The sequence below is a fragment of the Lithobates pipiens genome, unplaced genomic scaffold (genome assembly GCF_037356315.1).
Source record: "Lithobates pipiens isolate NorthernLeopardFrog02 unplaced genomic scaffold, aLitPip1_a1.2 Scaffold_10, whole genome shotgun sequence".
In the NCBI taxonomy this organism is placed as follows: domain Eukaryota; kingdom Metazoa; phylum Chordata; class Amphibia; order Anura; family Ranidae; genus Lithobates; species Lithobates pipiens.
In genome coordinates, this window is record NW_027507686.1 from 125,411,101 (window position 1) to 125,438,659 (window position 27,559).

Consider the following 27,559-nt stretch of genomic DNA (forward strand, 5'->3'; position numbering starts at 1 on the left):
GCAGCGGCGCGATCCCGATGCGCTCGTGTCACCCAGACACAGCGCATCTCGGATCGGCAGGAGGGCTATGTGATTGGCCCTCCTGATCACATGATGGCCGCCATGTGATGTAAACAAACAGCCGGTTGCTAGGCAATCGGTTCTCCTCTCCTCACACGGAAGTCGTCGCTGAGGAGAGGAGAGCAGATCGCTGCAGCCGGCTGGTGATCAGTGAGTATGAGCTGTTTTTACAGCTTTTTACTCACTGATCACTAGTATAGTATAAACCTACAGTGTAAACACACATGTCACCACAATACACATGTCACCACACATGTCCCCAAATAATAAAAAGACATGTCCCCACATATGTCCCACTAAAATCACATGTTCCAATGATTATCTGCACACATATGTACGTGATCACCTGCACACATATGTACATGATCATTTGCGTACATATGTCCGTGATCACACGAACCAATTATTATACACTTAACAGAATTTTTTTTACCAAAAACATGTAGCAGAATACATTTTGGCTTAAATTTATGACAAAATTTGATTTTATTGGATTTTTTTTAAAATAGAAAAAATAAAATATTGTTTTTTTTTTTCAAATTTCCACAATGAGAGCGATAAAAGCTGAAAATTGAGCTGGGAAGGAAGGGGGCAAAAGTGCCCTGTATTGTAGTGGTTAATCAACCATTTTTTGGTATAATTCTCCTGGGGGGGGGGGGGGGGGGGGGTGCGTGGCCAGGGGTGTGTCCTGTGCCTACATACTTTTGCTAACAGGTGTCTCTCATTCCCTTCTCAGAAAGTTGGGAGGTATGCATAACAACTTGGTAAAAGAAGACTGTTCTTTAGCAAGGAACATTTTTCTGAAGCCTAGGGCCCCTGAACAGCAGTAAATCATAAAGTGAAACTAAACCCATCGATGTAATTGTTTAAAAAAAAAACAGTTACATTCCTGGAATATCCGTGCAGCCCCATCAGTGATGCCCACCAGTGCCCATCAGTGATGCCTGTCAGTGCCTCCTCATCAGTGCCATCTATTCGTGCCCATTAGTGTCCATCGGTGCTGCATATTAGTGCCTCCTTGTCAGTGCTCACCAGTGCCAACTCATCAGTGTCCATCAGTGCTGCCTCATCAGTGCCTGTCAGTGCAGCCTCATCAGTGCACATCAGTAAAGAAGAAAAATTACTTATTCACAAAATTTTATAACAGAAACTAATAAAATTTTAATTTTTTTAAACATTTTGGTCTTCGTTTTTTCTAAAAAAACAAAAAAACAAAAACTAAAAATAAACCCAGTGGTGATTAAATACCACCAAAAGAAAACTCTACAAATATGGTGTTTGGGTACAGCGTTACATGACCGCACAATTGTTATTCAAAATGAGACAGTGCTGAAAGCAGAAAATTTGGCCTGGGCGGGAAGGGGGTAAAAGTGCCAAGTATTGGAGCAGATAAATCAATGGGTTTAGTTCCGCTTTAGGAAGGGTTAAAGCTACAGTCAGTATGTAGTTATGACTGCCTTATACTTACTGTATGGGTATGCATCCTAAATTACAAACCTTTTATATTAGTGTAGCACTACCCCTGCGGGGACTGCTGGTAACTGGTTCCCCGATTCCTGCATAGCCAGGCAACAAGCATTCTCCACTCGCATTTGGACACAAAAAATTTGTTTCTGAACTTGGTTTTGTTGCTTTATCAGGGGTAATAACATGGATGGGGTAAAGGGATTTTGGGAACTTGACCAAAACAATGAATGGGGAAAACTTCTTTGCTATGTACAAAATCCTGAATTGTCCTTCTTTCTGGACACCGTCAGTCTTGAGTGATCAAAAGCAAAAATTCCTTGAGGACTAGGAGCTCTCTTTGTAAACTGTATACAGGAGTAGCTCCTCTCCTCTGTAGAACTGCTCCCAGCTCTACTTCCTGCAGAACCTACCAGTCCTCCTGGCTGCTTGTCCACCATCCCACCTGGCTGCTCTGAAGATCTCCCAGGGCAAGGGATAGGAAGAGTTAAGCACACCACTGTGCTCCTGAAATCTTACTACATGTGGCAGTCTCTCCCCTTGTGAATCACTGGGTGTGCTGATGTACTCAGTCTGTTCTTGTTCCCTGCTTCTCCTAGGTAAGATTCCTGTTCCCACCTAGATGCTTGTAGGATCTTTCCAAGTCAACCCGAGCATGGCAGAGCCTCCTAGGCCATGATAGCCTCCTCAGCACTCCATCTTCCACCAAACTGCCCTGCTGGCATGGCTCCCCAATATTTAAGGGCTAACCTAGCCACCCTGCCAGGACATTCTGCCTGGGAATTGGCCAGTTCTCTCACATATGCAGATCAGTACCTCCTGAACCTCTGCCCACTAACTTCTAGAAGCTTCTCCAAACTTGTAGATCCAGCCTGACCTGCAGTAACCTGACCCAATTTCTGACTCACTAACTAACCATGAGTCATAACTTAAATTTGCCTACACTTACACTAGTAGTACACTAGAGGGTGCAACATTAGTATGCTTTTTTTACTGTTAGGTGAATGAAACTTAGGTCAATAATTCAGCCATAAGATTATAAAGTTGGGTCAATAATGCAGCCATAAGATTATATTGTAAAAAAATGCAAATGTTCTCTCCAGATTCATTAACCACCTCTTGTGTGGCCTGCTGTTCATAATAGGCATGCATTCCACTCTCCTCCTCTCTCTTTCCCAAGTAACATTTAGTTAATATAGAGCATGGTTGGAAGGGAGCCTTTTGGTGCCCGATATTGTCCTATGGCTTAATGGGAGGGATAACTTGGGCTTCAGATGATCATTTCAATGGAGATATACATCACTGGCCACTTGTTCCTGCCACTAGCTCTTTGTCCTTCATTTTTCCTGCCCAATCTGTACCAACTACTAAGGCCTGGCATCACATGTGTTTGAAAGTTGCCTTTTACACTTGTATGTACAGTCTGGCATGAGCCTCGGTACGCTAGGTGCCTTCTAGGCATTGACAGACTTCCTCTTTCTTCCAAATAAAATTGCCAAATCCCAGGATAGAACATAGCAGGAGATTGGTAAGCAGGATTAGGCATGTTCCTAAGTCTGTGGGGGCTTCTTGTCACCTGTCCCAGGCATTAGGTGAGGTTCTGATGTGGAGAAGGCGCACCCAGTGACTGCACCACTTTACCATGGTGTCCTCGACCAGAGCTCACTCACATTACTATATCACTCCATGCTGGCTAGGCCATTTCCTGTTTTTATAATTTACCTTCACATTTCTAGGACTGTCCTTTACTAGAGTCACAGACTGTGGTGCAATCACTCAGTCTAATAAGAAATAGTTTTTACCTTTATTATATGTATGTTATTTGATATATTTTTTTATGTGCATCTTTCAGGAAGGGGAGAAGGAAAAGAACCAAGACCAGGACCTGATCCTTATCCCACAGAAGGACCTGTAACTCCAGATTTGTGCAACAGCGACATTGTCTTTGATGGCATTTCACAAATTAGGGGAGAAATATTCTTCTTTAAAGACCGGTAAGAAAAATCTTTGTAAAGACATTTTCCACAAACATACAGTACATAGTTACATAGTGATCTAGGTTGAAACCAAAAGTTAAAAATGAATTAAAGCTCTGCATCTGCAAAACACTAAATCAGCAGACAATCCAGAAGAAGGTAAAAATCCATTAAAAAGTATGATCTGCTTTGCTCCAACTGGAAAAAAATTCTTCCTGGTCCCCAGAGGCAATTTGGTACTCCCTGACTTAATGTTGCAGAGTGCTTTGTCTTATAAATATTAACATTTATAATATTTTCTGCATTTATAAAATCATTCATTTTAAAGCAATCAACAAAGTTTGTTAGATTTTCACATCACTTAGTGTAAAGTAGCTTTTCTGTATGCCAAGGTTCTTTTTTTTTTTTTTTTTTTTTGGTGTAAAGAGTGCTTAGAATTTGCAATTAGTTTGAAAGTGAAATATATGGACCATTTATGTACTTATATAAGATGATTACTGTGTTTTCCATGGGTTCTCAACCTGTGGCCTTCCAGCTGTTGAAAAACTCCACGTCCCATGAGACATTGCAAGACTGACAGTTACAAGCATGACTCCAAAAGGAAAAAAGAGGCATGATGGAACTTGTAGTTCCACAACAGCTGGAGGGCCACAGGTTGAGCACCCATGACCCCCATGATAGCGTGAGGCCCTGCCACTGGGAAAATGGCTTTAGAAAGGACACAGGGTTTGCACTAATGCAGAGTGTTGGACTCCAAAGTATTGAATGTGAGCTAAGGAAACTGTTTTTACAACTTTCTCTGGATTTTGGTGTTCCTGGATTGAGCTCTGTAGATTGGCGATTTCAAACGGTTTTGAGAGGGTAAAAATCTCCAACCTAATGTCCATGTCTTGTTGAAGGCCATCAGGTGTGTCCAGGTGCACATAGCCCTTATAATGATAGACTTTGGTATAGCTCAGTGCTCCCATTTGAAAACAGGTGTGTGTTCCTGTTAGGGGATAGAGGTACTCTACCCAAGAGACAGCATTCCCTGCTGGAGTAGAGATTTAATGTTGTTCAGGCTAATAGAGTTGAGGCAACTAAGCAAGTCAGGGTGACTGGAGAGCTAGGACAACTAGGCTAGTCCAGGAGATTGAGGGAATCTGGAAGTCTCAGTGGAGGGAGAGGGCCTGAGGTGGCAGTAGAACCCCTATTGAGAAGCCAGGAGTGGGCCTGTACAGCTGGAGCTGGAAGTACAAGCTGAGTGAGTCAGGAAAGCCCAGAAAGCCAGGAGAGAAAGGTGAAGAAGTCTGAGGGACCAATGACCAGGACAGAAGTGCTGCTAAAGAGAGCCGGGTGACTTGGTAGTTATCATTACTTTTTGCTGCTGAAAATCCTGTGTGGGCAACTGTTTGTTGACTTCACTTTTGATTTAATATAAGTAGGCTGGCAAGCCTAAAACAACAGTTCAGCCTTAAAACCCACAGTGTGGACTGAAAACAAACACATCCACCATCGAGCTGAATTTCCCAATATCACGCCCCTCTTATTATAAACCTCGTCTCAGCCTCTGTCCACCTACTGCCCTGTGAGTTGACTCAAAGGGAGTCCGTCAGGAGATCCCAGCAAATCATTCGTGGCTGTGACCTGCTGATTGTCTGTGTCGAATCACAGCTTAGAGCCCTGTGTTGACAGTGAACATAGGGCTCTGTACAGAGTGAATGATCACTTTGTTTTTTTTCCCTGCAAAGCAGGTCGCTCTATTCAGCACACATTACACATTGTTAGGCACACAGTTAAACCCCTTGATTGCCCCTAGATGTTAACCCCTTCTCAGCCAGTGTCATTAGTACATTGACAATGCATATTATTAGCATCAATCACTGTATTAGTGTCACTGGAGATGTCAGTGGCAGTTAGTCACTTCCCACAAAGTGTCAGTTAGTGTCAGATTGTCCTCCTCACTATCACAATCCCACCGATCACCACCATTACTAGTATAACAACTATAACTTTCATGCAAACCAATTAATATACACTTATTGGGATTTTTTTCCAGACATGTAGCAGAATACAATTTAGCCTAAATTTATGAAGTAATTCGATTTTTTTTAAATGTTTTTATTGGAATATGTTTTATAGCAGAAAGTAGAAAATATATTTTTTGCAAAATGTGTGGTCTTTTTTTAATAAAGAATAAAAAACCCAGTGGAGATCAAATACCACCAAAAGAAAGCTCTATTTATGTGGAAAAAAATGTTATACATTTAATTTGGGTACAGTGTTGCATGACTGCGATATTGCTAGTTAAAGTAGCACAGTGCCGTATAGCAAAAAATGACCTGGTCAAGGGGGTAAAATCTTCTGGAGCTGAAGTGGTTAAAGAGCCCAACATAAAGGCTAATACATAGGTGTTAACAGGGCTCCATTTCATTACATTTGCTGAAGCTCCCCTCCAAAATTATGGGACATCTTCCAATAGTAATATGATAAATAGACACCAGATGGCAGAATCTAAATGTAGTGTTTATTATAGAAAATATATATATTATTACACTCTACACAATCAAATTTTTTTTTTATATATTCTTTTATTTTGATTTATTTATGCACATTGACATTACCACTGTACCTAATATTGCTCACATGTTTTTGTTATATTGCATTTTTTTTATGTATTTGGATAGTGCTTGACCTTCTCAATGGTTTGTTTAGGAGACAATGGGGGTTATTCCAATATCATTACAACACATTGGGGGTTATTTACGAAAGGCAAATCCACTTTGCATTGCAAGTGCACTTGGTAGTGCAGTCGCTCTAAATCTAAGGGGTAGATCTTAAATGAGGGGAAGCTCTGCTGATTTTATCATCCAGTCATGTGCAAGCTAAAATGTTGTTTTTTTATTTTCCTTGCATATCCCCCTCGGATCTACAGCGACTTTACTTCCAAGTGCACTTGCAGTGAAAAGTGGTTTTCCTTTAGTAAATAACCCCCAATGTATTAAAGTGGTTGTAAACCCTTACACACCATTTTACTTACAGGTAAGCCTATAGTAAGGTACTGGGAATATCTATAATAAGTTACAGGAAATATCTCCTAAACCTGCACGGTTTTTCGAGATATTTACCATATACGCTTGTGCCGACGTTATCGGCGCATGCGCACTGAAGAAAAGGCGCGATTGGGCCATTTCTATAGGGGACATGCTGTGACTATCGGCTCCCACGCACATACTCAGGAGTGGCATCCTGAGACTCCGGCCAGTCACAGAGTCCATGGTTCCAGAAGGAAGAGGGGTGAAGATGGATGCATCTACCAGTGGGGACCTCTGCTTCGTTTGCAGGTAAGTGCAACATAATGGGCTACTATGCGATGCATACTAGTCCATTATGCATTTACATTGCAGGGGAATGAAGAGGAAGTAAAACCCATCAGGGTCTTTAACCACTTGCCGACCGCCGCACGACGATATACGTCGGCAGAATGGCACGGGCAGGCATATGGGCGTATATATAAGTCCCTGCCTGCCCGCGGGTGGGGGGCCCGATCGGGCCCCCCCCCGGTGCCTGCGGCGGTCGGCATTCCTTCGAGAGCGATCCGGGATGAGGGGGCGGCCATTCATTCATGGCCACCCCCTCGCGATCGCTCTCGACGAATGGAAATCCCCGGTGACATCACTTCCTCTCCTGTAATGTAAACACAGGAGAGGAAGTGATGTATTCTCTCCTCCGTGTCGGTATTTTTCGTTCCGACACGGAGGAGAGCGGAACGGTGAGTTGCACCAACACTCTACACACACAGTAGAACATGCCAGGCACACTCACACCCCCCCTTTACCCCCCGATCACCCCCCCAATTACCCCTGCCCCCCAGTCACAGTGACACCAATGTCATTTTTTTTTTTTTTTTTTGCATTGGTGTCATTTGTGACTGTAATAACTGTTAGGGCAGTTAGAGTTAGCCCCCTTTAGTTCTAATGTGCCCCCCTAACCCCCCCAATAAAGGTTTAACCCCGTGATCACCCCCCGTCACCAGTGTCACTAAGGCTGGGTTCACATTGCAGCGGTTTATGAGAACGAATGTGATTCGCACCGCACTGCAGTGCAAATCACATCCGATCTCTGTGCGATTCGAGTTCAGCCATTCGCCGCACCCGCCACACCCGCCGCAAATTCGCACAGGACCCTTTTTTTGGCCCGCAGCAGAATCGGATCGCATGGGTGTTCACACCATGCGATCCGAGTTTGCAGATCGCACTGCGATATGCGAACTGATCTGGGGGTGTCAGTAACATTTCACTGACACTCCCAGCAGTTCGCATAGGGCAGTGTGAACTGCCGCCGGGAGGCATGCGATGCGGGAACCCGCCGCGGATTCGCGGCGTTTCCGCATCGCTCCAGTGTGAACCCAGCCTAATAAGCGATCATTTTTCTGATCGCCGTATTAGTGTCACAGGTGACGCTAGTTAGGCAGGTAGGTATTTAGGTTCGCCGCAGCTTTTTATAGCGCCAGGGACCCCCATATACTACCGCATAAAGCCCCCTGATTGCCCCCTAGTTAACCCTTTCACCTGTGATCACCATATAACTGTTACAGGTGACGCTGGTTGGTTAGTTATTTTTTTATAGTTTCAGGGCACCCGCCATTTATTACCTAATAAAGGTTTAACCCCCTGATCACCCGGCGGGTGTCATTTGTGACTAATAACTGTTAGGGCAGTTAGGGTTAGCCCCCTTTAGTTCTAAGGTACCCCCCTAACCCCCCCAATAAAGGTTTAACCCCGTGATCACCCCCCGTCGCCAGTGTCACTAAGGCTGGGTTCACATTGCAGCGGTTTGAGAACGGATGTGATTCGCACCGCACTGCAGTGCAAATCACATCCGATCTCTGTGCGATTCGAGTTCAGCCATTCGCCACACCCGCCGCACCCGCCGCAAATTCGCACGGGACCCTTTTTTTGGCCCGCAGCAGAATCGGATCGCATGGGTGTTCACACCATGCGATCCGAGTTTGCAGATCGCACTGCGATATGCGAACTGATCTGGGGGTGTCAGTAACATTTCACTGACACTCCCAGCAGTTCGCATAGGGCAGTGTGAACTGCCGCCGGGAGGCATGCGATGCGGGAACCCGCCGCGCATTTGTGGCGTTCCCGCATCGCTCCAGTGTGAACCCAGCCTAATAAGCGATCGTTTTTCTGATCGCTGTATTAGTGTCACAGGTGACGCTAGTTAGGCAGGTAGGTATTTAGGTTTGCCGCAGCTTTTTATAGCGCCAGGGACCCCCATATACTACCGCATAAAGCCCCCTGATTGCCCCCTAGTTAACCCTTTCACCAGTGATCACCATATAACTGTTACAGGTGACGCTGGTTGGTTAGTTATTTTTTTATAGTTTCAGGGCACCCGCCATTTATTACCTAGTCTCACTAGTGTACCCCTAAATTTAGGGGTGTCTACTTTCCAAAATGGGGTCATTTGGGGGGGTTTGTGCCATCTTGGCATTTTATGGCCTTCAAAACTGTAACGCCCTTAGAAAGCCTGAAGGCGGTGCTTGGTTTTCGGGGCCCCGTACGCGGCTAGGCTCCCAAAAAGTCCCACATATGTGGTATCCCCGTACTCAGGAGAAGCAGCAGAATTTATTTTGGGGTGTCATTTCACATATGCCCATGGCATGCGTGAGCAATATATCATTTAGTGACAACTTTGTGAAAAAAAAAAAAAAAAAAAAAAAGTTTGTAATTTTCCCGCAACTTGTGGCAAAATATAAAATATTCCATGGACTCAACATGCCTCTCAGCAAATAGCTTGGGGTGTCTACTTTCTAAAATGGGGTCATTTGTGGGTGTTTTGTGCCATCTTGGCATTTTATGGCCTTCAAAACTGTAATAGGTAGTGAGAAGTGAACTCAAAAATTTACGCCCTTAGAAAGCCTGAAGGCGGTGCTTGGTTTTCGGGGCCCCGTACGCGGCTAGGCTCCCAAAAAGTCCCACATATGTGGTATCCCCGTACTCAGGAGAAGCAGCAGAATTTATTTTGGGGTGTCATTTCACATATGCCCATGGCATGTGTGAGCAATATATCATTTAGTGACAACTTTGTGAAAAAAAAAAAAAAAAAAAGTTTGTAATTTTCCCGCAACTTGTGGCAAAATATAAAATATTCCATGAACTCAACATGCCTCTCAGCAAATAGCTTGGGGTGTCTACTTTCTAAAATGGGGTCATTTGTGGGGGTTTTGTGCCATCTTGGCATTTTATGGCCTTCAAAACTGTAATAGGTAGTGAGAAGTGAACTCAAAAATTTACGCCCTTAGAAAGCCTGAAGGCGGTGCTTGGTTTTCGGGGCCCCGTACGCGGCTAGGCTCCCAAAAAGTCCCACATATGTGGTATCCCCGTACTCAGGAGAAGCAGCAGAATTTATTTTGGGGTGTCATTTCACATACGCCCATAGCATGTGTGAGCAATATATCATTTAGTGACAACTTTGTGTAAAAAAAAAAAAAAAATTTTTTTTTTGTCATTATTCAATCGCTTGAGGCAAAAAAATAAAATATTCAATGGGCTCAACATGCCTCTTATCAATTTCCTTAGGGGGTCTACTTTCCAAAATGGGGTCATTTGGGGGGGTTTTGTACTGCCCTGCCATTTTAGCACCTCAAGAAATGAGATAGGCAGTCGTAAACTAAAAGCTGCGTAAATTCCAGAAAACGTACCTTAGTTTGTAGATGTGACAACTTTTGCGCAAACCAATAAATATACAATTATTGACTTTTTTTTTACCAAAGACATGTGGCTGAATACATTTTGGCCTAAATGTATGACTAAAATTGAGTTTATTGGATTTTTCTAATAACAAAAAGTAGAAAATATCATTTTTTTTCAAAATTTGCGGTCTTTTTACGTTTATATCGCAAAAAATAAAAATCGCAGAGGCAATCAAATACCATCAAAAGAAAGCTCTATTTGTGGGAAGAAAAGGACGCAAATTTTGTTTGGGTACAACATTGCATGACCGCGCAATTACCAGTTAAAGCAGCGCAGTGCCAAAGTGTAAAAAGACCTCTGGTCATTTACCAGCAAAATGGTCCGGTCTGAAAGTGGTTAAAGAATATGTCACCCTAACATTTCAAATTCCTGATATGTGTCTGCTATACCATGTACTTATATGAAAAATTTATCGATTCCTTTGTGTGAAATACCTGGTGTTACTTCCCTCTGCTTTCCTATTAAATACTGACAACACTAGGCATGGGAACACAGCATGGTGAGTTTTCTGGCTATGATAGGAACTTAGCCTGCTCTCCTCCAATGACATAACACACACACACACACACACACACAGCCATTTACTAGGAAGACCAGTGTGCTGCTGTTTCTCCTCCCCTAGCTTTCTGAGCTCCTTATGCAGCTGAGAACAAAGGTTATGTGGTCAGTTCTAAAAAGAAAAAAAAATATTTATAATGTTTATTTATATGTATACACAAATGTTTTGCATTTTATTTCTATTTTTAATTGCATGGGTTATGTTACAAGGTGAGGGTTCACGTGTCCCTTAATAGCTTAAGGCCCGCCCACAGGATATATACTTTGGGCAGATGGCCCTACTGCACCAGATCACATATTGTACATGTATGTGATCTGGTATTTCCAGGTATAGGGGGCCTGCACACTCCCCACCTGATTTGTGCTGTCATTTGGTATAACACAAGTTGGTCAGCATGTCCCGGCCATTGATTTACAGCTGATTGGCTTAGTAAATCAGAGCACAGAGCCCTGTGTTTAATAACAACACAGGGCTCTACACAGAGAGCAGCAAAGCAGGGCAAAAAAATCAGCCACATCTCTTAGTAAAAGCAGCATATATTGCACACATTACACTTGTTAGGGACACAGATAACCCTTTCATTGCCCCTAGATGTTAACCCCCCTTCCCAGCTAGTGTCATTAGTACAGTGACAGTGTATAGCATTAGCACCGACCGATCACTGTATTAGTGTCACTGGTAATGTCAGTGTCAGTTAGTCAGTTCCTCCCAGTGTCAGATTGGTCGCAGCAGTCCCACAGTAAGTCTCTGCTCATTGCCATTACTAGTATATAAAGAACATTCCAGTATATATACTATAGTTTGTAGATGCTAAAACTTACACCTGAACAGCTGTTATTGCATGACTGTAATGTAAAACCTGTGTCCAGTAAGCACGAATTACTGAACATGTCCAGAAGATGTGTAGAAGATCTGCATTTAGGTAGGGGCACCTCCTTCAGCCAATAGAGTGGCCAAGAACCTTCTTAACCTGGCTGGCATGACATAGTAATAGTAAACAATTCCAAATTGCACAAGTCTGTCTCTGGCTATAATGAAGTCACAGAACGGATCATCCCAGACATCCTCCCAGTCATCTTTACCAGAGTGGGAAGGTTCAAAGCCCACTATGCCCTGTATTTATTTAGGCCCTGTGACATAGGCTGTTGTAATGCTTTGTACAGAGTGGAATGAGCCTTGGGAAAGGAGTCATCCTGCAGCAGAGATTCCATACTCATTGTTATCATATGAAGGGAGGCTAAATGAACCTGAGCAGTAAATGCATGGCACAGTTGAATTTAACTGAATAAATATCTATTTGGCAGAGAGTACTGTACTTTAATTTCAATGCATCAAAAGCTGGAAATTTACCATCCAGGAACAAGTCCCTCAAAACCCTAATTCCCTTTAAAGGAGAAGTCCAGCCTGACCTCGTTTGGCTGGGCTTCTCTTATCAGTCACAGGAGTGCAATTTGCACTCCTGTGACCCATTTTCAGCAGAGAGCGGTCTGAATTCTGCTATCTGCTGACATCACTGGAATCAGTCCAAGAATCGTGTCATCATGACAATAAAGTCTGGATCCGCAAGGTGCCTGGACTGATGCCTGTCTAAGCCTCTCAGCAAGCCCCTGAGAGCCTGAGACGGCTGCTTCCCGGCCCTCCACAGCGCATCGCTCCAGAGAGTGTGGGGGGGAGCAGAGCGGAGAGCTGCTGACTGACAGGCAGCAGCTCTCGGCTCGGGGAGCTGAGAGAACCGAGCCATCGGCGATGTTCTATGGCTCCGTACTCAGTGTAGAGACGTGCCAGGGGACAGATGCAGCATCAGTGCGATGGTGCATCCACCTAGGTAAGTATGATGGGTAAATAAAAAAAAAACATACTTCTCTTTTAATGCCCAGAAGACCGAATCTACAATATGGAGGAGATGCTGGACATTAGGGATGAGCTTAATGTTCGGTTCGAACATAAGTTCGACTCGAACATCGGTGTTCACCCGTTCGCAGAACAGTGAACATTATGGGGCAGTCGCGGGAAATTTGACTGCCTTTGGCCACCATGGCTTAGGGGGTCTAGGTCCACACCCCACACTATATAAGGCTGCTTACATAGTGGCCATGTGTAGTGTTGTTGGCATGGACAGAGAGATAGCTTGAGTTAGATTAAGCAGGCAGGTTATTCAGTTAGTGTCAGTGTATTTGAGATATATATATATATATATACATACAGTCAGTCTAGTGATATATATATATATATATATATATATATATATATATATATATATATATATATATTCTGCATTTAGCATAGACTATATATTCAGTGTTTATATATTCAGTGTTTATATATTCCGTGTTTGACTTACTTCAGTCGGTGCAGGCAGTGTATTAAAATATATTAATATATATATATATATATATATATATATATATATATATATATATATATATATATATATACACATATACAGTCTATATAGGCTATATACCAGGGATATGCAATTAGCGGACCTCCAGCTGTTGCAGAACTACAAGTCCCATGAGGCATAGCAAGACTGACAGCCACAAGCATAACAGCCAGAGGCAGAGACATGATGGGACTTGTAGTTTTGCAACAGCTGGAGGTCCGCTAATTGCATATCCCTGCTATATATTATAGGCTACACTGAATGCAGAGTATATGTATATATATATATATATATATATGTATATATATATATATATATATATATATATATATATATATATATATACTCTGCATTCAGTGTAGCCTATATATACAGTGCATTTGGTGGTGTACTGTTTCTAATACACTTCAGGCAGTGTATGTGTGTATATATAAATATATATGTGTGTATGTATATATATATGTGTATATACACAGTTTGCACTACCAATTGATTTTAGCAGGCAAATTTCCCTGCCCCCAGTTGCTGGACCGTAAAGAGACATTTGGTCCCAGTCATCCACATGCTCATCGTCTAAATGCTAGCTTGGCCAAATTGCTAGCACTGCAACTGCTGCCTTTTCAGCTGGTATGAAAGACATGATGTGCAGAGAACAAGACCTACCCTTGTTAATGATCTTGGAAATTGCCTGATTGTCCAAGCAGAATACAACGGTGTTGCCCATCCACAAGTGACCCTACACCTGAGCTGCAGCCACTATGGGGTAGACCTCGAACAAGGCAGATGTCTGTGTGAACCCAGGAATTGCCCGACACTTGTCCGTTCATGATCCTGCCAGCCAATGTGTGCCAAAAATAGCCTCATAGCCCCTAGTGTCTGCAGCATCAGTGATGATCTGGAAAGAAGACACCGAAACGACAGGGATGAACATGGAAATGCCATTCCGGTGATGGAGAAACTCATCCCACATGCGCAGGTCAGACAACGCCGCTGTGTCTAACTTGGTCCTGGAATCGGAATCAGGGGCTGGGGGTAACAATGCTGGCAACCGTGAAATGAAAGACCTGCCCTGGGGAAAGATCCTCATGGGAAAGTTTAACATGTCCAGCAGTGACTTCAAGTCTTTCCTGGAATTGGCTTGCAAAACTGTAAAACCATGGATCCGATCCCTGATCCTTACCAACTTATCTGCTGGCAGACTTGCCTTCATGGACTGGGAAACTAACACTATCCACAAAAAAGTCACAGTGGTAGCTGGGCCTTCCATTTACTTACTTGCCAATGGCACGTCAAGTGCAGAAAACATGGCCACGAGCTTCTGCAGATCAGTGGGTGCACAGCTCGAACTTTCTCAGGAGGAAATCATCCAAATAGTGGATAACTTCCTGACAGAGTTCCCTATGAATGAGAATCCAACTCAGTGCTTCAGCAAAGACATCAAAAAACCAAAGGCTGCTTTTGGGCCCAAAAGTGAGCTTGGTGGCAAAATAATACACCTCCCTCCACTTAATGCCATGCCACTGCAAGAGAGAAGGTAAAATAGGGAGAAGCTTAAAAACATCTGAAATGTTCACTTTGGACAACCAAGCATTCCTACCTATGCAAATGATATGTTGGATTGCCTGGTCCACGGATGCATATTTGAGCGAAAATTCCTCTGACGGGATTAAGGAATTCAGACATGCGAACAATGAGGGGCTGCCAAATCGTAAATCAAACAAAGTTTATTCAAAAATTTCCCCTTAACCAAGTCAAGGGGTTTAATCCTCCAATTATGAAAGGGCGGAATGGAAAAAGTCCCAACAAAGCCTTTGTCCAGCTCAGACTGGAGCAGCAACTGCAGGTCTGCTACTGATGACAACAGATTTTTACACTCAAACGTGCCCTGAGGTAATGTAATTAAACTTGTGTGAAGACCCTAAGTGAACCCTTCCACCAAAAATTTACAAAACGTGGGGGAAGGATGGAAAGCCAGACAGGCCTGTAAGAAAGGGACATTGATGCAGCGCAGTCATGAGGGTTTCACCTGCTTCAGTGAACATGCAGATTCGGGGTGCACCCTATACAGGGCCAGTGCCAAACTATTTTGCATCCTAGGCAAGACCAGCTACTTGCGCCCCCCCCCCCCCCCCGAAAAAAAAAGTTTACATTATTTCCCCATATACTATCTACATGAGAGAGAGGGATTGGGGATATGAGAGAGGGGGAGGATGATAGAGTGTGGATTGGAGATGAGAGAGGGGGGAGGATGACAGGGGGAGGGGGAATGATAGAGGGGGGTGAGAGAGGGGGTAGGATGATAGAAAGAGTGTGGATTGGGGATGAGAGGGGGGGAGGAGGGAGGATGATAGAGAGAGTGTGGATTGGGTATGAGAGGGGGATGATAGAGTGGGAGGATGAGAGAGTGTGGATTGGGGATGAGAGAGGGGGAGGAGGATGATAGAGAGAGTGTGGATTGGGAATGAGAGAGGGGGGTGGATGAGAGGGGGATGAATAATAGAGGGGGGGATGAGTGGGGGGAGGATGAGAGAGGGGGGAGGATGATAGAGAGAGTGTGGATTGGGGATGAGAGGGGGATGATAGATAGGGGGATGATAGAGATGGGGGAGGATGAGAGAGAGAGTGTGGATTGGGGATGAGAGGGGGATGAGAGAGAGGGAGGAGGATGAGAGAGGGAGGAGGATGAGGGGGGAGGGGGCATGATAGAAAGGGGTGAGAGAGGGGGAGGAGGATGATAGAGAGAGTGTGGATTGGGGATGAGAGAGGGGGAGGATGAGAGGGGGATGAATGATAGAGGGGGGATGAGAGGGGGAGGAGGACGATAGAGTGTGGATTGGGGGTGGATGAGAGGGGGATGATAGGGAGGGTGAGAGGAGGGAGGATGAGAGAGGGGGTAGGATGATAGAGAGAGTGGATTGGGGATGAGAGTGGGGTTGGATGAGAGGGGGATGATAGGGGGGTGAGAGGGGGATGATGGGGGGGATAATAGAGAGAGTGTGGATTGGGGATGAGAGGGGGGTGATAGAGGGGGGTGAGGATGAGAGAGAGAGTGTGGATTGGGGATGAGAGGGGGATGATAGGGGGTAGGATGATAGAGAGAGTGTGGATTGGGGATGAGAGAGGGATGAGAGGGGGTTGATAGAGGGGAGGGTGAGGATGAGAGAGGGGGGAGGATGATAGAGAGAGTGTGGATTGGGGATCAGAGGGTGATGATAGAGGATGAGAGGAGGATGATAGAGGGGAGAGTGAGGATGAGAGAAGGGGGGAGGATGATAGAGAGAGTGTGGATTGTGGATGATAGAGGGGGGTGAGAAGGGGGAGGATGATAGAGAGAGTGTGGTTTAGGGGATGAGAGGGGGTTGAGGATGAGACAGGAGGGCCCCTAGCAGTGTCTGCAGTCCCTTTTGTTCACCCCTTGTGCAGCAAGCCATTCTTCTGGCTGGGGAGGATGGGGGTGCTCTGGTTAGCAGTCCCTGGCTGCATGCGCCCTTTGCCGGTCCTCCGGGGGGGGGGTTTCGCAATACGCTCGTCATTCGGCCGGGGGGGGGGGGGCACGATCCGCTCGTCATTCGGCCGCTGTCGGAGCTGGAAGTGGAGACTGGGGAGGAGGTTTTGAGGAATCCAGCCTCTTGGTGGCGCTGCCGCATCGTGTTGCTGATACTGTTTGTCCTCACCTCTCTGGTGGTCAGGGAGCTCTTCTCTCTCCCGGGCACTCGCATCTCACTTCTCCTGCCGTGCCTGCTGCGCCGTTACGGTCCAGGTCTGCACAGTGTGAGTGACACACAGTCAGCAGCACTATTCAGGCGGAGCCACGCCGGCCGCCGCTGGGCAGGCAAACCACATAAGTGATCCATGATCCATCCGAGCTGCCTTGCACCCTCACTAAGCTAGGCTAGGCAGCAGTGCGCCCCTAGGTGGCAGTGCGCCCTAGGCGGCTGCCTAGTTCGCCTAGTGGAAGCACCGGCCCTGACCCTATAGCAGCTGGCACAGACATGTAGGAGGCGGCACTGACTGTAATTGCACAAGCCATCATTTTAAATTATTACAAATCTGTGATTTGCCTAGAAACTGAATCGGGCGGCCAAGTTTGTCAAAGGAAGTCAAATGAGCCGGGGTTGGTAACAAACTTGAGGCCACCCTGGAGGTACCTGGAACAGCAGGGGGTCCCATGAGAGGGCATCAGTAGGTGGTATGTGTGGACAACTGATATGTGGCACACACAGGAGACCTTAACCCGGTCAGTCATCTCCTGGTGCTGGACAAAAATATCTGCAGCCTTAGCAGAGAAAGAACAATGATTTCTAGATTGTAAGCTCAAACGAGCAGGGCCCTCCGATCCCTCCTGTATTGATTTGTATTGTAAGTGTACTGTCTGCCCTCATATTGTAAAGCGCTGCGCAAACTGTTGGCGCTATATAAATCCTGAATAATAATAATAATAATAATAAGTCATAGAAGGCTAATTCCTCCTATTTTTTCCCCAACTCTACTACAGCATAAAGGTAGAGATCAAGCTCCTCCCTCCTTTGAGAACTAAGAGAGCAAATAACATCCCTAAAAATGCTAAAAGCTAGAACAAAGTCTGGAATGGAGAGTTTGTGGTTAAACCTATCGTCCCTGGTCTTTACTATCACCCAGAATTCACTACAAGCACATGACTCTTTGTCAGCAATGTCATGAGCCGCTTTCAACAGGGAAGCTAAATTTACATCTTTGCCACCCAAAATGTCCTTTTTGATATTAGCCCAGATAAGATGAGCCGGAATAACTAGCAATGAGCTGGTGGTTTTACCTGCGGCTAACAGACCGATCAAGGGTGACACGGAAACTGCTGACGTGCTGGGGACAACAGGTGCCTCTGGGGCCGGTCATGGAGGGCTTTCTAAGACTTTCACCCTGGCCCATAACTCTTGAAAGGACATTGCCAATAAACTTAGAGTGGAGTGGATTTACACGAGGGATGACCCGACTGAACGAAGGGCGACTTGTTCAGGAACGGAGCCTGATGCACTAGGGAACAAGAGTCTAAAATGTTCCGCTTTGCGTGCTGACACTGGGTAAGAGATACTCCCTGTGCTGTAGTTCAGTCATCAAACTGGGAATGGTCCAGGACCTCGGGGAGGGCGTACTGCCGTGTTTGGAACCCTTATCCGGAGAAGGAGGGATGGATCCAAAATCCTCAATTGACATAAGGTGGTAGTGAATTAAACGTCCGGACTGAAACTGTGTCGGCTTGTGACATTGAAATGAAGAGCGACTGACTCATGAAACGATAACAACCACCCCCCCCTTTTTTTTTTACCATATGGTGCAAGTGGGTTAGCCAGTGACATTCATGTAAAACAATGGACTGAAAATGTGTCAGTAAGTGAAATGGAAAGAAGTCAACTGAGGCTTAGCAGGTAATTGAAAACGTACACTTAGGCCCCGAAAACCTGAAAACGTGTCAGGTAAGATATCAGAGTAGTGAAATGTGAAAGATATGATATATGTGAAACAGATGAGCGAACTTGCATCCGCACAAGTCAGTTAAAAACTATCCTCTCAACCTGTTCAACCTATTAACGTGATAGGCAACCCAAGTGATGGTGAAAACACAGCGAACCCTAAATTTGCCATGTAGTGATGAAAAGTAGCAATATAGTAAACAATATAGTACCTACCTGAAACACGCTGGAACTTGAAAGAAAAATTGAAACCCCTGAGTCCTGACAGTCACACAGTGAAACCTTGCGGATATGTAGAAATGAAATTATGGAACAAACACAAAAGGAACATACCAAAGTTATCCTTTGGAACAAATGCTAGAATATGAACAACACAGGTTTAAGAAATTAACCACAACATAAGTAAGACAAAATGGACTTGTGTAGTAATGGACACTGTGAGAGACCTCCCAGTGGAGGTGGCCCAGACACCGTGTATTGTGTGATCTTCACCCAGCTGACCATGGGGTGCCTAGGTGCAACCTGATAGGTATCCCTGACACCCCCCTCCCAGGGATGTGGAGAAAAGCGCATTGGCCCATAATAGACACAAAGGGTGGTGAGTGGCGAAAGGTCATGCAGAGCGAAACCCCTTCCTGATAAAGAAAAAGACCTGAGAGAAATTAAACCTTGAAACAAATGATATGCGAGTGATGAGTGAGAGGCCCTGTCATCGCACGAGACAGTAAAAAACTGATCACCCCCCACTGTAACCCATGAAAGTGTGACAGGTAAGCTAGTGATGATGTCACGCCGTGATACCTGACGAGAAAAAACGTAGCCTACCCATGACTGTGAACAAAGCATTTTGGGGATGGATATCGCTGTTATGGCAGCAGCTAGCTGCCATAACTCCAGTATCCCCGTATTCAGCAGGCGGTCCAGTACAAGATAAAAGTGGTCTCTGCAGCAAGATCACCTTTATCTATGGCGGGAGAGGGACCCCCTCCCGCCACGATCCGGTGCCCTTTGCCGCTTACTGGAGCCGTCGGCAGCGGCGGAGGTGATCGCGTCTGTCCCCTGGGTTGACATGGAGACGAGTGAGACTGCATAGCGGAAGAAACATCATAACATAACATCACTTCCACCCATAGCTCTTAAAGGGGTTTTTAATTTTTGGAAATGAGAAGATTTTTTTTATTGCATTTCAGTGTAAATATGAGATCTGAGGTTTTTTTTACCCAGATCTCCTATTTAAGAGGTCCTGTCATGCTTTTTTTCTATTACAAGGGATGTTTACAGAGCAATAATTCTAGTCCTAGACCTCCTCTGTAGCATAAAACATGCAACCGGCAGATTTTTTTTAAAATGTCGCCTATGGAGATTTTTAGGGGTAAAAGTTTGTCGCCATTCCATGAGTGGGCACAATTTTGAAGCTTGGTATGTTGGGTATCAATTTACTCAGCGTAACATTATCTTTCACAATTTAAAAAAATTGGGCTAACTTTACTGTTGTCTTATTTTTTAAATCAAAAAAGTGTATTTAATCAAAAGAAATTGCGCTTGTAAGACCGCTGCGCAAATACGATGCGACCGCCATTTTATTCTCTAGGATGTTAGAAAAAAATTTATAATATTTGGGGGTTCTAAGTAATTTTCTAGCAAAAAGAAATGTTTTTAACTTGTAAACACCACATCTAAAAAAGAGGCCCAGTCTTAAAGTGGTTAAAGAAAAAGGGGGCCAAATCACACCTACGCTATAAGTAAATTCAAATTACTGTTACCTAAAAGAAAACATGGTACATCTTCCCATATTTTTTTTTTTTTTTGCAGTCGTTGGCAAATAGTTTTGTTAAAGCGGAGGTCCACCCTAAAGTGGACTTTCCGCTCATTGGAACCCTCCCCCCCTCCGGTGCCACAATTGGCACCTTTCAGGGGGGAGGGGGGTGCAGGTACCTGTACAGTACAGGTATCTGCACCCACTTCCGGCGTAGATTCTGCAGAAGGTACGCCCCTTTCCGCAGAATCTACACCCCTTTCCAAAGGTCCCCCGCTGCCTGCTGGGAAACGCACAGATCCCAGTGACAGCGGGGACCATCCTTATTGCGCAGCACGACTCGCGCATACGCAGTAGGGAACCGGGAAATTAAGTCGAAAGGCTCCACTTCCTGATTCCCATACCCAAGATGGCGGTGGCAGCACCCGAGAGACGATCGAGAGATCGGCTTCGGGTGCCGACATCGCGGGCGCGCTGGGCGGGTAAGTGTCATTATTTTAAAAGTCAGCAGCTGCAGTAATTGTAGCTGCTGGCTTTTAAAAAAATAAAAAATGGCGGACTCCCGGCGGACTCCCGCTTTAAGTAGCCTGCAGCATGAAATGATGAAATGGATAGTGTGACTGATTAACGCATTGCAAAGTACATTCAATCTTTGGCATTTACTTGCATTACAGTCTTTAAGTACTAAATAATTGTTGTCTTGAGTAATTGCTACAAATGGCAGTTACCCCAAGCCAGTGCGAATAACATTATTGCATACACAAAGAAACTGGTAATACAGGTGCATGTGGTAAGAAAAGTTCTGCAATCCCATTGCCTTGGGTGACACTGCTGTGCAACATTGAATATTTGTTCTTGACCAGTCATGAGAAAAAAGCTGCATCACCCCCCTAACCTGTATGAGCCTAGCATAAGACATACACCCCCAGCCCCCACCCAACTTCCTCCTGTCAGAAAATGTTATTAGCATAGCAACAGACCTAGAGATGTCCCTTTTAAAAATTTTCCTGTTGAAGCAGATTAACCGCATGTTGAGCTTTTATATAGAAAAAGATAACACCCCCCACCAGACGAGCGGGTCCCCCCTCCCCCAAAACAGAAGTGGAGGACACTAGCCCCCCTGAACAATACCTGAGCCTGTACTTGAAGAGGAAAACCCTTCAGAAGCTGCACATCCCCTCGATGAACAGCAGTTGCACTGGAAATGACCCAAATGAGCGTCCAAAACCAAAACAAGAAACGTCTGAGCCTCTGATAACAAAAAAGGACCGCCCCTAACATGAAGGCATGCCCCACGAGAAGAAATGACAACAGGAAAAGAGGACCAGGGGCATGTCTTTAAAGACGAGGTTCCTTCTACGAATTCAGGCGGGCCTGCACCCCGCCTTCCTACTAGTAACTACCTGTTTCTGCACCATGCTCTGATAACAGAATTCATAATTCAATTGAGAGGATATGGGGCTCGAGTAATAGGAGCCTAGGACCTCTGTCACCACTGATGCATTAGTCTTATTTAGCACAAGCAAATTATGTGTGTGGATGAGCTATCCTGTCAGGAAATGTTTAGGGAAAAAAATCAGAAGCACCAACCCAGAGGCCAGATGCTTCCTTAGGGTCACCTGTATGCCCAGCTATTTTATTTTGATGACCCACTGAAGGGACAATTATGCATCTCAGGCCAGTGTCGGTATGGGATCAAGTGACAATATTTGTTAGTTTAGTTTTAAGGCCAGAGAACACAGAGTAGTCCCGTACAATCAACAGAGCTGAGAGCATAGAAAAATGAGGATCTTGTAGGAGCAATAGCAAATAGTCAGAATAAATTAACTTACATCTCCTTAAGGCTAAGGAGCATGACGCCTTTAACCACTTGCTTACTGGGCACTTAAACCCCCCTCAGTCCCAGACCAATTTTCAGCTTTCAGCGCTGATGCACTTTGAATGACAATTGCGCGGGCATACAACACTGTACCCAAATGAAATTTTTATCATTTTTTTCCCACAAATAGAGCTTTCTTTTGGTGGTATTTAGTTACAGCTCGGAGTTTTATTTTTTGCTAAACAAACAAAAAAAGATGCAAAAAAAATAAAAATAAAAATCAGGTTTTAATAGTTTGTTATAAAAAATTTCAAACGGGTCATTTTTCTCCTTCATTGAAGTGCGCTGATTAGGCGGCACTGATGGCTGCATTGGTGGGTACTGATGGGCTGCATTGGTGGGCACTGATAGGCTGCATTGGTGGGCACTGATAGGCTGCACTGGTGGGCACTGATAGGCATAGTTAAGGCGGCACTAATAGGCACAGATAAGGCGGCACCGATGGGCACAGATAAGGCGGCACTGATGGGCAAAGATGGGCACAGATAAGATGGCATGGATGGGTGGCACGGATAAGTGGCACGGATGGGTGGCACGGATGGGCACTGATAGGTACCACTGATAGATGGGACTGATGGGCACTGATAGGTGGCACTGATAGGTGGCTCTGATAGGTGGCACTGCTGGGCACTGATGGGCGGCACTGCTGGGCACTGATGGGCGGCACTGCTGGGCACTGATGGGCGGCACTGGGGTGCAGCATCTTTGAGGCACATTGTGGGCACTGTGGGTGGCACTGTTGGTGGCACTGCTGGATGGCACTGTGGGTGGCACTGTGGGCACTATGGGCACTGCTGGGTGGCACTGATGGGGGGCACTTACTTTTATTCAGGATGGCACTGCGGTGGGCAGGTGGGCACTGGCAGGGGGCAGGTGGTCAGCTGTATTGCTGGCCGTGATCGGCTTTTTTTTTCTCTCCTCGCGCTGTCAGCGCGAGGAGGAATAATAGCCGATTACCGGCTCCGTTCTATCACATGATCAGCTGTCATTGGCTGACAGCTGATCACGTGATAAGGGGTCGGGATCGACCCCTTACACGGATCGGTAATCAGGCGAGTCTCACGGACTCGCCGATCACAGGGCGCGCGCAGGCCGCTCGTACCCGGGACGACGTCAATAGACGTAGTCCCGGAAAAGTAGATCCGCGCTAATGCCGTCATTTGGCAATAGCGCGGATCCCAAGTGGTTAAAATTAGTGCTAGTGCGAATAGCCACCACTTTAGGCTCCATTAAAGAGGAACTGTAGTCTGCTCACATATTTTGTAATAAAAACATCTTTGCCATTTTGAAGCTTCCCACCACTTTGCATAATACCGTATATACTCGAGTATAAGCCGAGATTTTCAGCCCCTTTTTTTAGGCTGAAAGTGCCCCCCTCGGCTTATACTCGAGTCACCGCCGTCTGTCTACCCGATCAGCGTGTCGTGCAGACAGACGGCGGCCATTCCACTATTCAAAAGCCGCGCCTCCCTGTCTGTGATAGGCGGAACACTCAATTTCCCAGCAGTCAGTGGTCCGCCTATCACGGACATCCGCTCATCCTCATACTACGGACGAGGATGAGAGGATGTCCGTGATAGGCGGAACACTGACTGCTGGGAAATTGAGTGTTCCGCCTATCACAGACGGAGGCGCGGCTTTTGAACAGTGGAATGGCCGCCGTCTGTCACAGAAGAGGAGAAGAGGTGCGGCGATCCTGGCATGGCCGCCGTATGTTTTTATATGCAGATCGCTGCAGAAGGACACAGGCTGCAGAAGGACAAAGAGGCACAGGACACAGGTAGGCTGGACACACAGGTAGGCTGGACACACAGGGATGGACACACAGGGATGGACACACAGGGATGGACAGGCATGTCTCACCATCGGCTTATACACGAGTCAATACATTTTCCCATTTTTTTTGTGGTAAATTAGGGGCCTCGGCTTATATTCGGATTGACCTATACTCGAGTATATACGGTATTTTATATATAATGTGATTCTGTACTTGCCAAATATGCTGCAGAAATCTCCCTCCACTGAGTCTGGCTGCACCATTTTAACTGTGGGCAGCTGAAGCTGCTGCCTGTTCACTTCCTGGATTTACACAGACAAACACAGAGATACACCTCCAGCTCTGCAGCCCTGCAGCTTTCATTGGCCCTCTTATGGCTCCCCCCCCCCTTCCTGGCAAACTCACGGGAGTGAGAGAGAGAGAGAGAGAGAGAGAGAGCTGTGCTATATGTCATAAGCCTAGGCTTTTTAACAGACAAGAAACAGGAAGTAATAATAATAATAATAATAAATAATACATTTTATTTATAATGCGCTTTACATCAAAATATCTCAAAGCGCTACAGGTTAAAATGAGCAATTTATACAAAGAAACAAACATCTAAGAAGTGCAAAAAGCTTTGCTAAAAGTGGGCTGTATAAAGTATTTACTGGCAGAAAAAAAAAGTGTTTTAGTATCCAAAGTTAAAGCAACAGGTACAGAAGATTTAATAGATGGAAAGTTGAAAAAATGACCGAAGGTCCACTTTAAGAGAGCAAAAAGCACAGGGTATAGAGAAAAGCCCTGGTGAGAGCCATAGTGGATAAAAAAGGGGCAGCTTAAACTTGATCACTTTGCCCACATATCTGGTCTAATTATTAACTCTCAAAAATGTATAGCCTTAAATATATCTTTACCTCCTCATATTTTACCAGCACAAACATCCCTCCCTTTCTTATGGTCCACTTCACTCCTTTACCTAGGGATAACTCTCTCACCCAATCTTACTGACATCTTCACTGCCAATTACCCTCCAATTTTGTATCAAATATCTAATCTTCTTACACAATGGTCCTCTCTACCACTATCTTGGATAGGTAAAATTAACGTAATATAGATGGCTATACTGCCCAAAATTCTTACAATTTTTTAAAGTTTTACTTATCCCTGTTCCAAGATACTGTCTCAGAATAGTATAATGTAAGGCATTAACTTTCGTTTGGGGCTCCTTGAAACCTTGTCTGCCTAAACACACCGTTTACCTTCCAAAGCCCAAAGGGGGGACTAGTTTTTCCTAGTTTTACCATCTATTACCATGTAGCTCACTAAATTCTGTGAACTAGCATCCCCTACTTCATTCAAAACTTTCCCTGATTTATGTGAAAGTCACAAATTTCCTAATTCAGAGCTCTTTCGACATCTTCAGATTGAAATATTTTTATGCCCTATATACAACGAAAAATGTAATTAGATAAATGAAGGTGCTTTGAAAATATATGTAAACGTGACTCACACACCAAGGGAATTATTTCAACTCTTTACACTTATCTTGATACTAACCCAACTCAGATCCACCATCATATGTGACTAAGTGGGGGGGTGGATCTTGCGGTTTTATTGGAAGCAGCCGATTGGGAAAAGATTTGGATCACAACTAAAGGCCCATACACACGATCAGACTTTTTGACAACGAACATGCAAATGAGCTGTTTTGGAGCAACATCCGACCATATGTACGCTCCATTGGACAAACTTTTTTGGTTTTCATCTGACTTTTGTTGGCTGTGCGAACGGACAAACTTTCTGGCAGCAAAAGTCCGATGGAGCAAAGTCTGATCGTGTGTACAGAAAACCATAGGACTTTTGTATAAAGTACAAACAGGCATGCTTAGAATCAATGTAAAAGATCAGACAACAATACAGAAGTTGACCAAAGGTGGCGGTAAAGAGCAGAAAAAAACACATGATTTGGTGAAAGTTGGCTGAAAAAGTCCTGCTGTGTGTATGCAATACAAGTTCCGGGCTGACGCCCTTTGTACAAAAATCCAAGGGAAAGTTTGTACAAAGTCCTATCGTGTGTATGAGGCTTTAGAGACAAATTACAAAGTACTCACAGGGTGGTATTTGGTCCCTGTCAGAATTGTGAAATTATTCCCCATCTTGTTTTTGTGGCTGTGGTGATCTTGGATCACATCTTCCTACTTGGTGGGATTGCCCGGTAGCAAAAAATTTCTGGAAAGATGTATTTCTTATGATTTCAACACTGTTTTTCTTTATCATACATCCCAGGACACCGTGCAGCATAGTAATTACTATGTGGGTTATAGGCCACCTCCAGGTGATGGACACTGGCACACCAAGACAGGAAGTTCACTCCCTATATAACTCCTCCCGTTCCGGGAACACCTCAGTTTTTTCACCAGTGTCTAAGGTGTTGGTCACGAGCGAAGATGTGCTCTGCAGAGCTCTGCTGGAGGGATCACCAAATCACCAAATCAATCACCAAAAAGGGGGCACCAAAAAACTCACACAGCCCATAGGGAGGTGAACCATGTTCTCTTGGGCAGAGCAACATGTTCCTTGCCTATCTGCAATCTTTATCCCAGGGGTGGAGAATTGTCAGGCAAATTTTTCTGAGCTGCCAACCGTTGTGCCCGGGAGAATGGTCTGTACATCCCAATGTCTTTCTAGCCATATGCCAGAAAGGGGGTACCCGCCGGACATAGATCTATTGGCATCTAAGTTCAAAAAGAGGTTGGACAACTTTGTTTCAAGGACAAGGGATCCACTCGTCTACGGGCTGGATGCTTTAATGACTCCTTGGGATCAGTTCTCACTGATCTAGGCATTCATGCCCATTCAGCTGCTACCGCAACTGTTACACAGGCTCGCAGAGAAACCTAAGCCAGTAATTCTAGTGGGCCAGTAGATCTTAGTATGCATGAATCTTAAAGATGGCAGTAAGGGGACCCTTGGTCTCTTCCATCTCGGCCAGACATAGTTTCATAGTTTCATAGTTAGTTTCATAGTTAGTTAGGTTGAATAAAGACACCAGTCCATCCAGTTCAACCTGAGTGTCTACAATTGTCCCTATCCCTGTACATTGCACACTCACGTTAGTCCCTACCCTCAAGTCCCCATTCATATACTAGGGCCAATTTTGGACAGAAGCCAATTAACCTACCTGCATGTCTTTGGATTGTGGGAGGAAACCGGAGTACCCAGAGGAAACCCATGCAGGCACAGGGAGAACATGCAAACTCCCTGTGCCTGCATGGCACAGGCACAGGAACATGTTTCGCAGGGGCTGGTGTTCCACCCTGCCTTACAAGCGCTAAATGTGATGGTTTGGCTATTGAAACCCACATTCTAAGGAGTAGGGTTTTTTTAGGTTCAGTAGTAACTACCCTGATTAATACAAATTAGCTGGCCTCTAGGACCATTTACTATCGGGTCTGGAAGGCCTACGTTTCTTGGTGTGAAACCAAAAGATGGCATCCTCAGAAATATGTCAATAGTAGACTTCTTGCTTT

The 27,559-nt window shown here is 45.0% G+C and overlaps 1 protein-coding gene across 1 annotated transcript in view; it reads left to right on the forward strand.

The window, feature by feature from the left end:
- MMP2 (matrix metallopeptidase 2) overlaps positions 1-27,559 on the forward strand; it is a 343,614-nt gene that overhangs the window by 225,483 nt on the left and 90,572 nt on the right. The window contains exon 9 of the mRNA XM_077458031.1: positions 3,377-3,518. Within this exon, the coding sequence (XP_077314157.1) occupies positions 3,377-3,518 (142 nt within the window). The remainder of the gene's footprint in view (positions 1-3,376; positions 3,519-27,559) is intronic.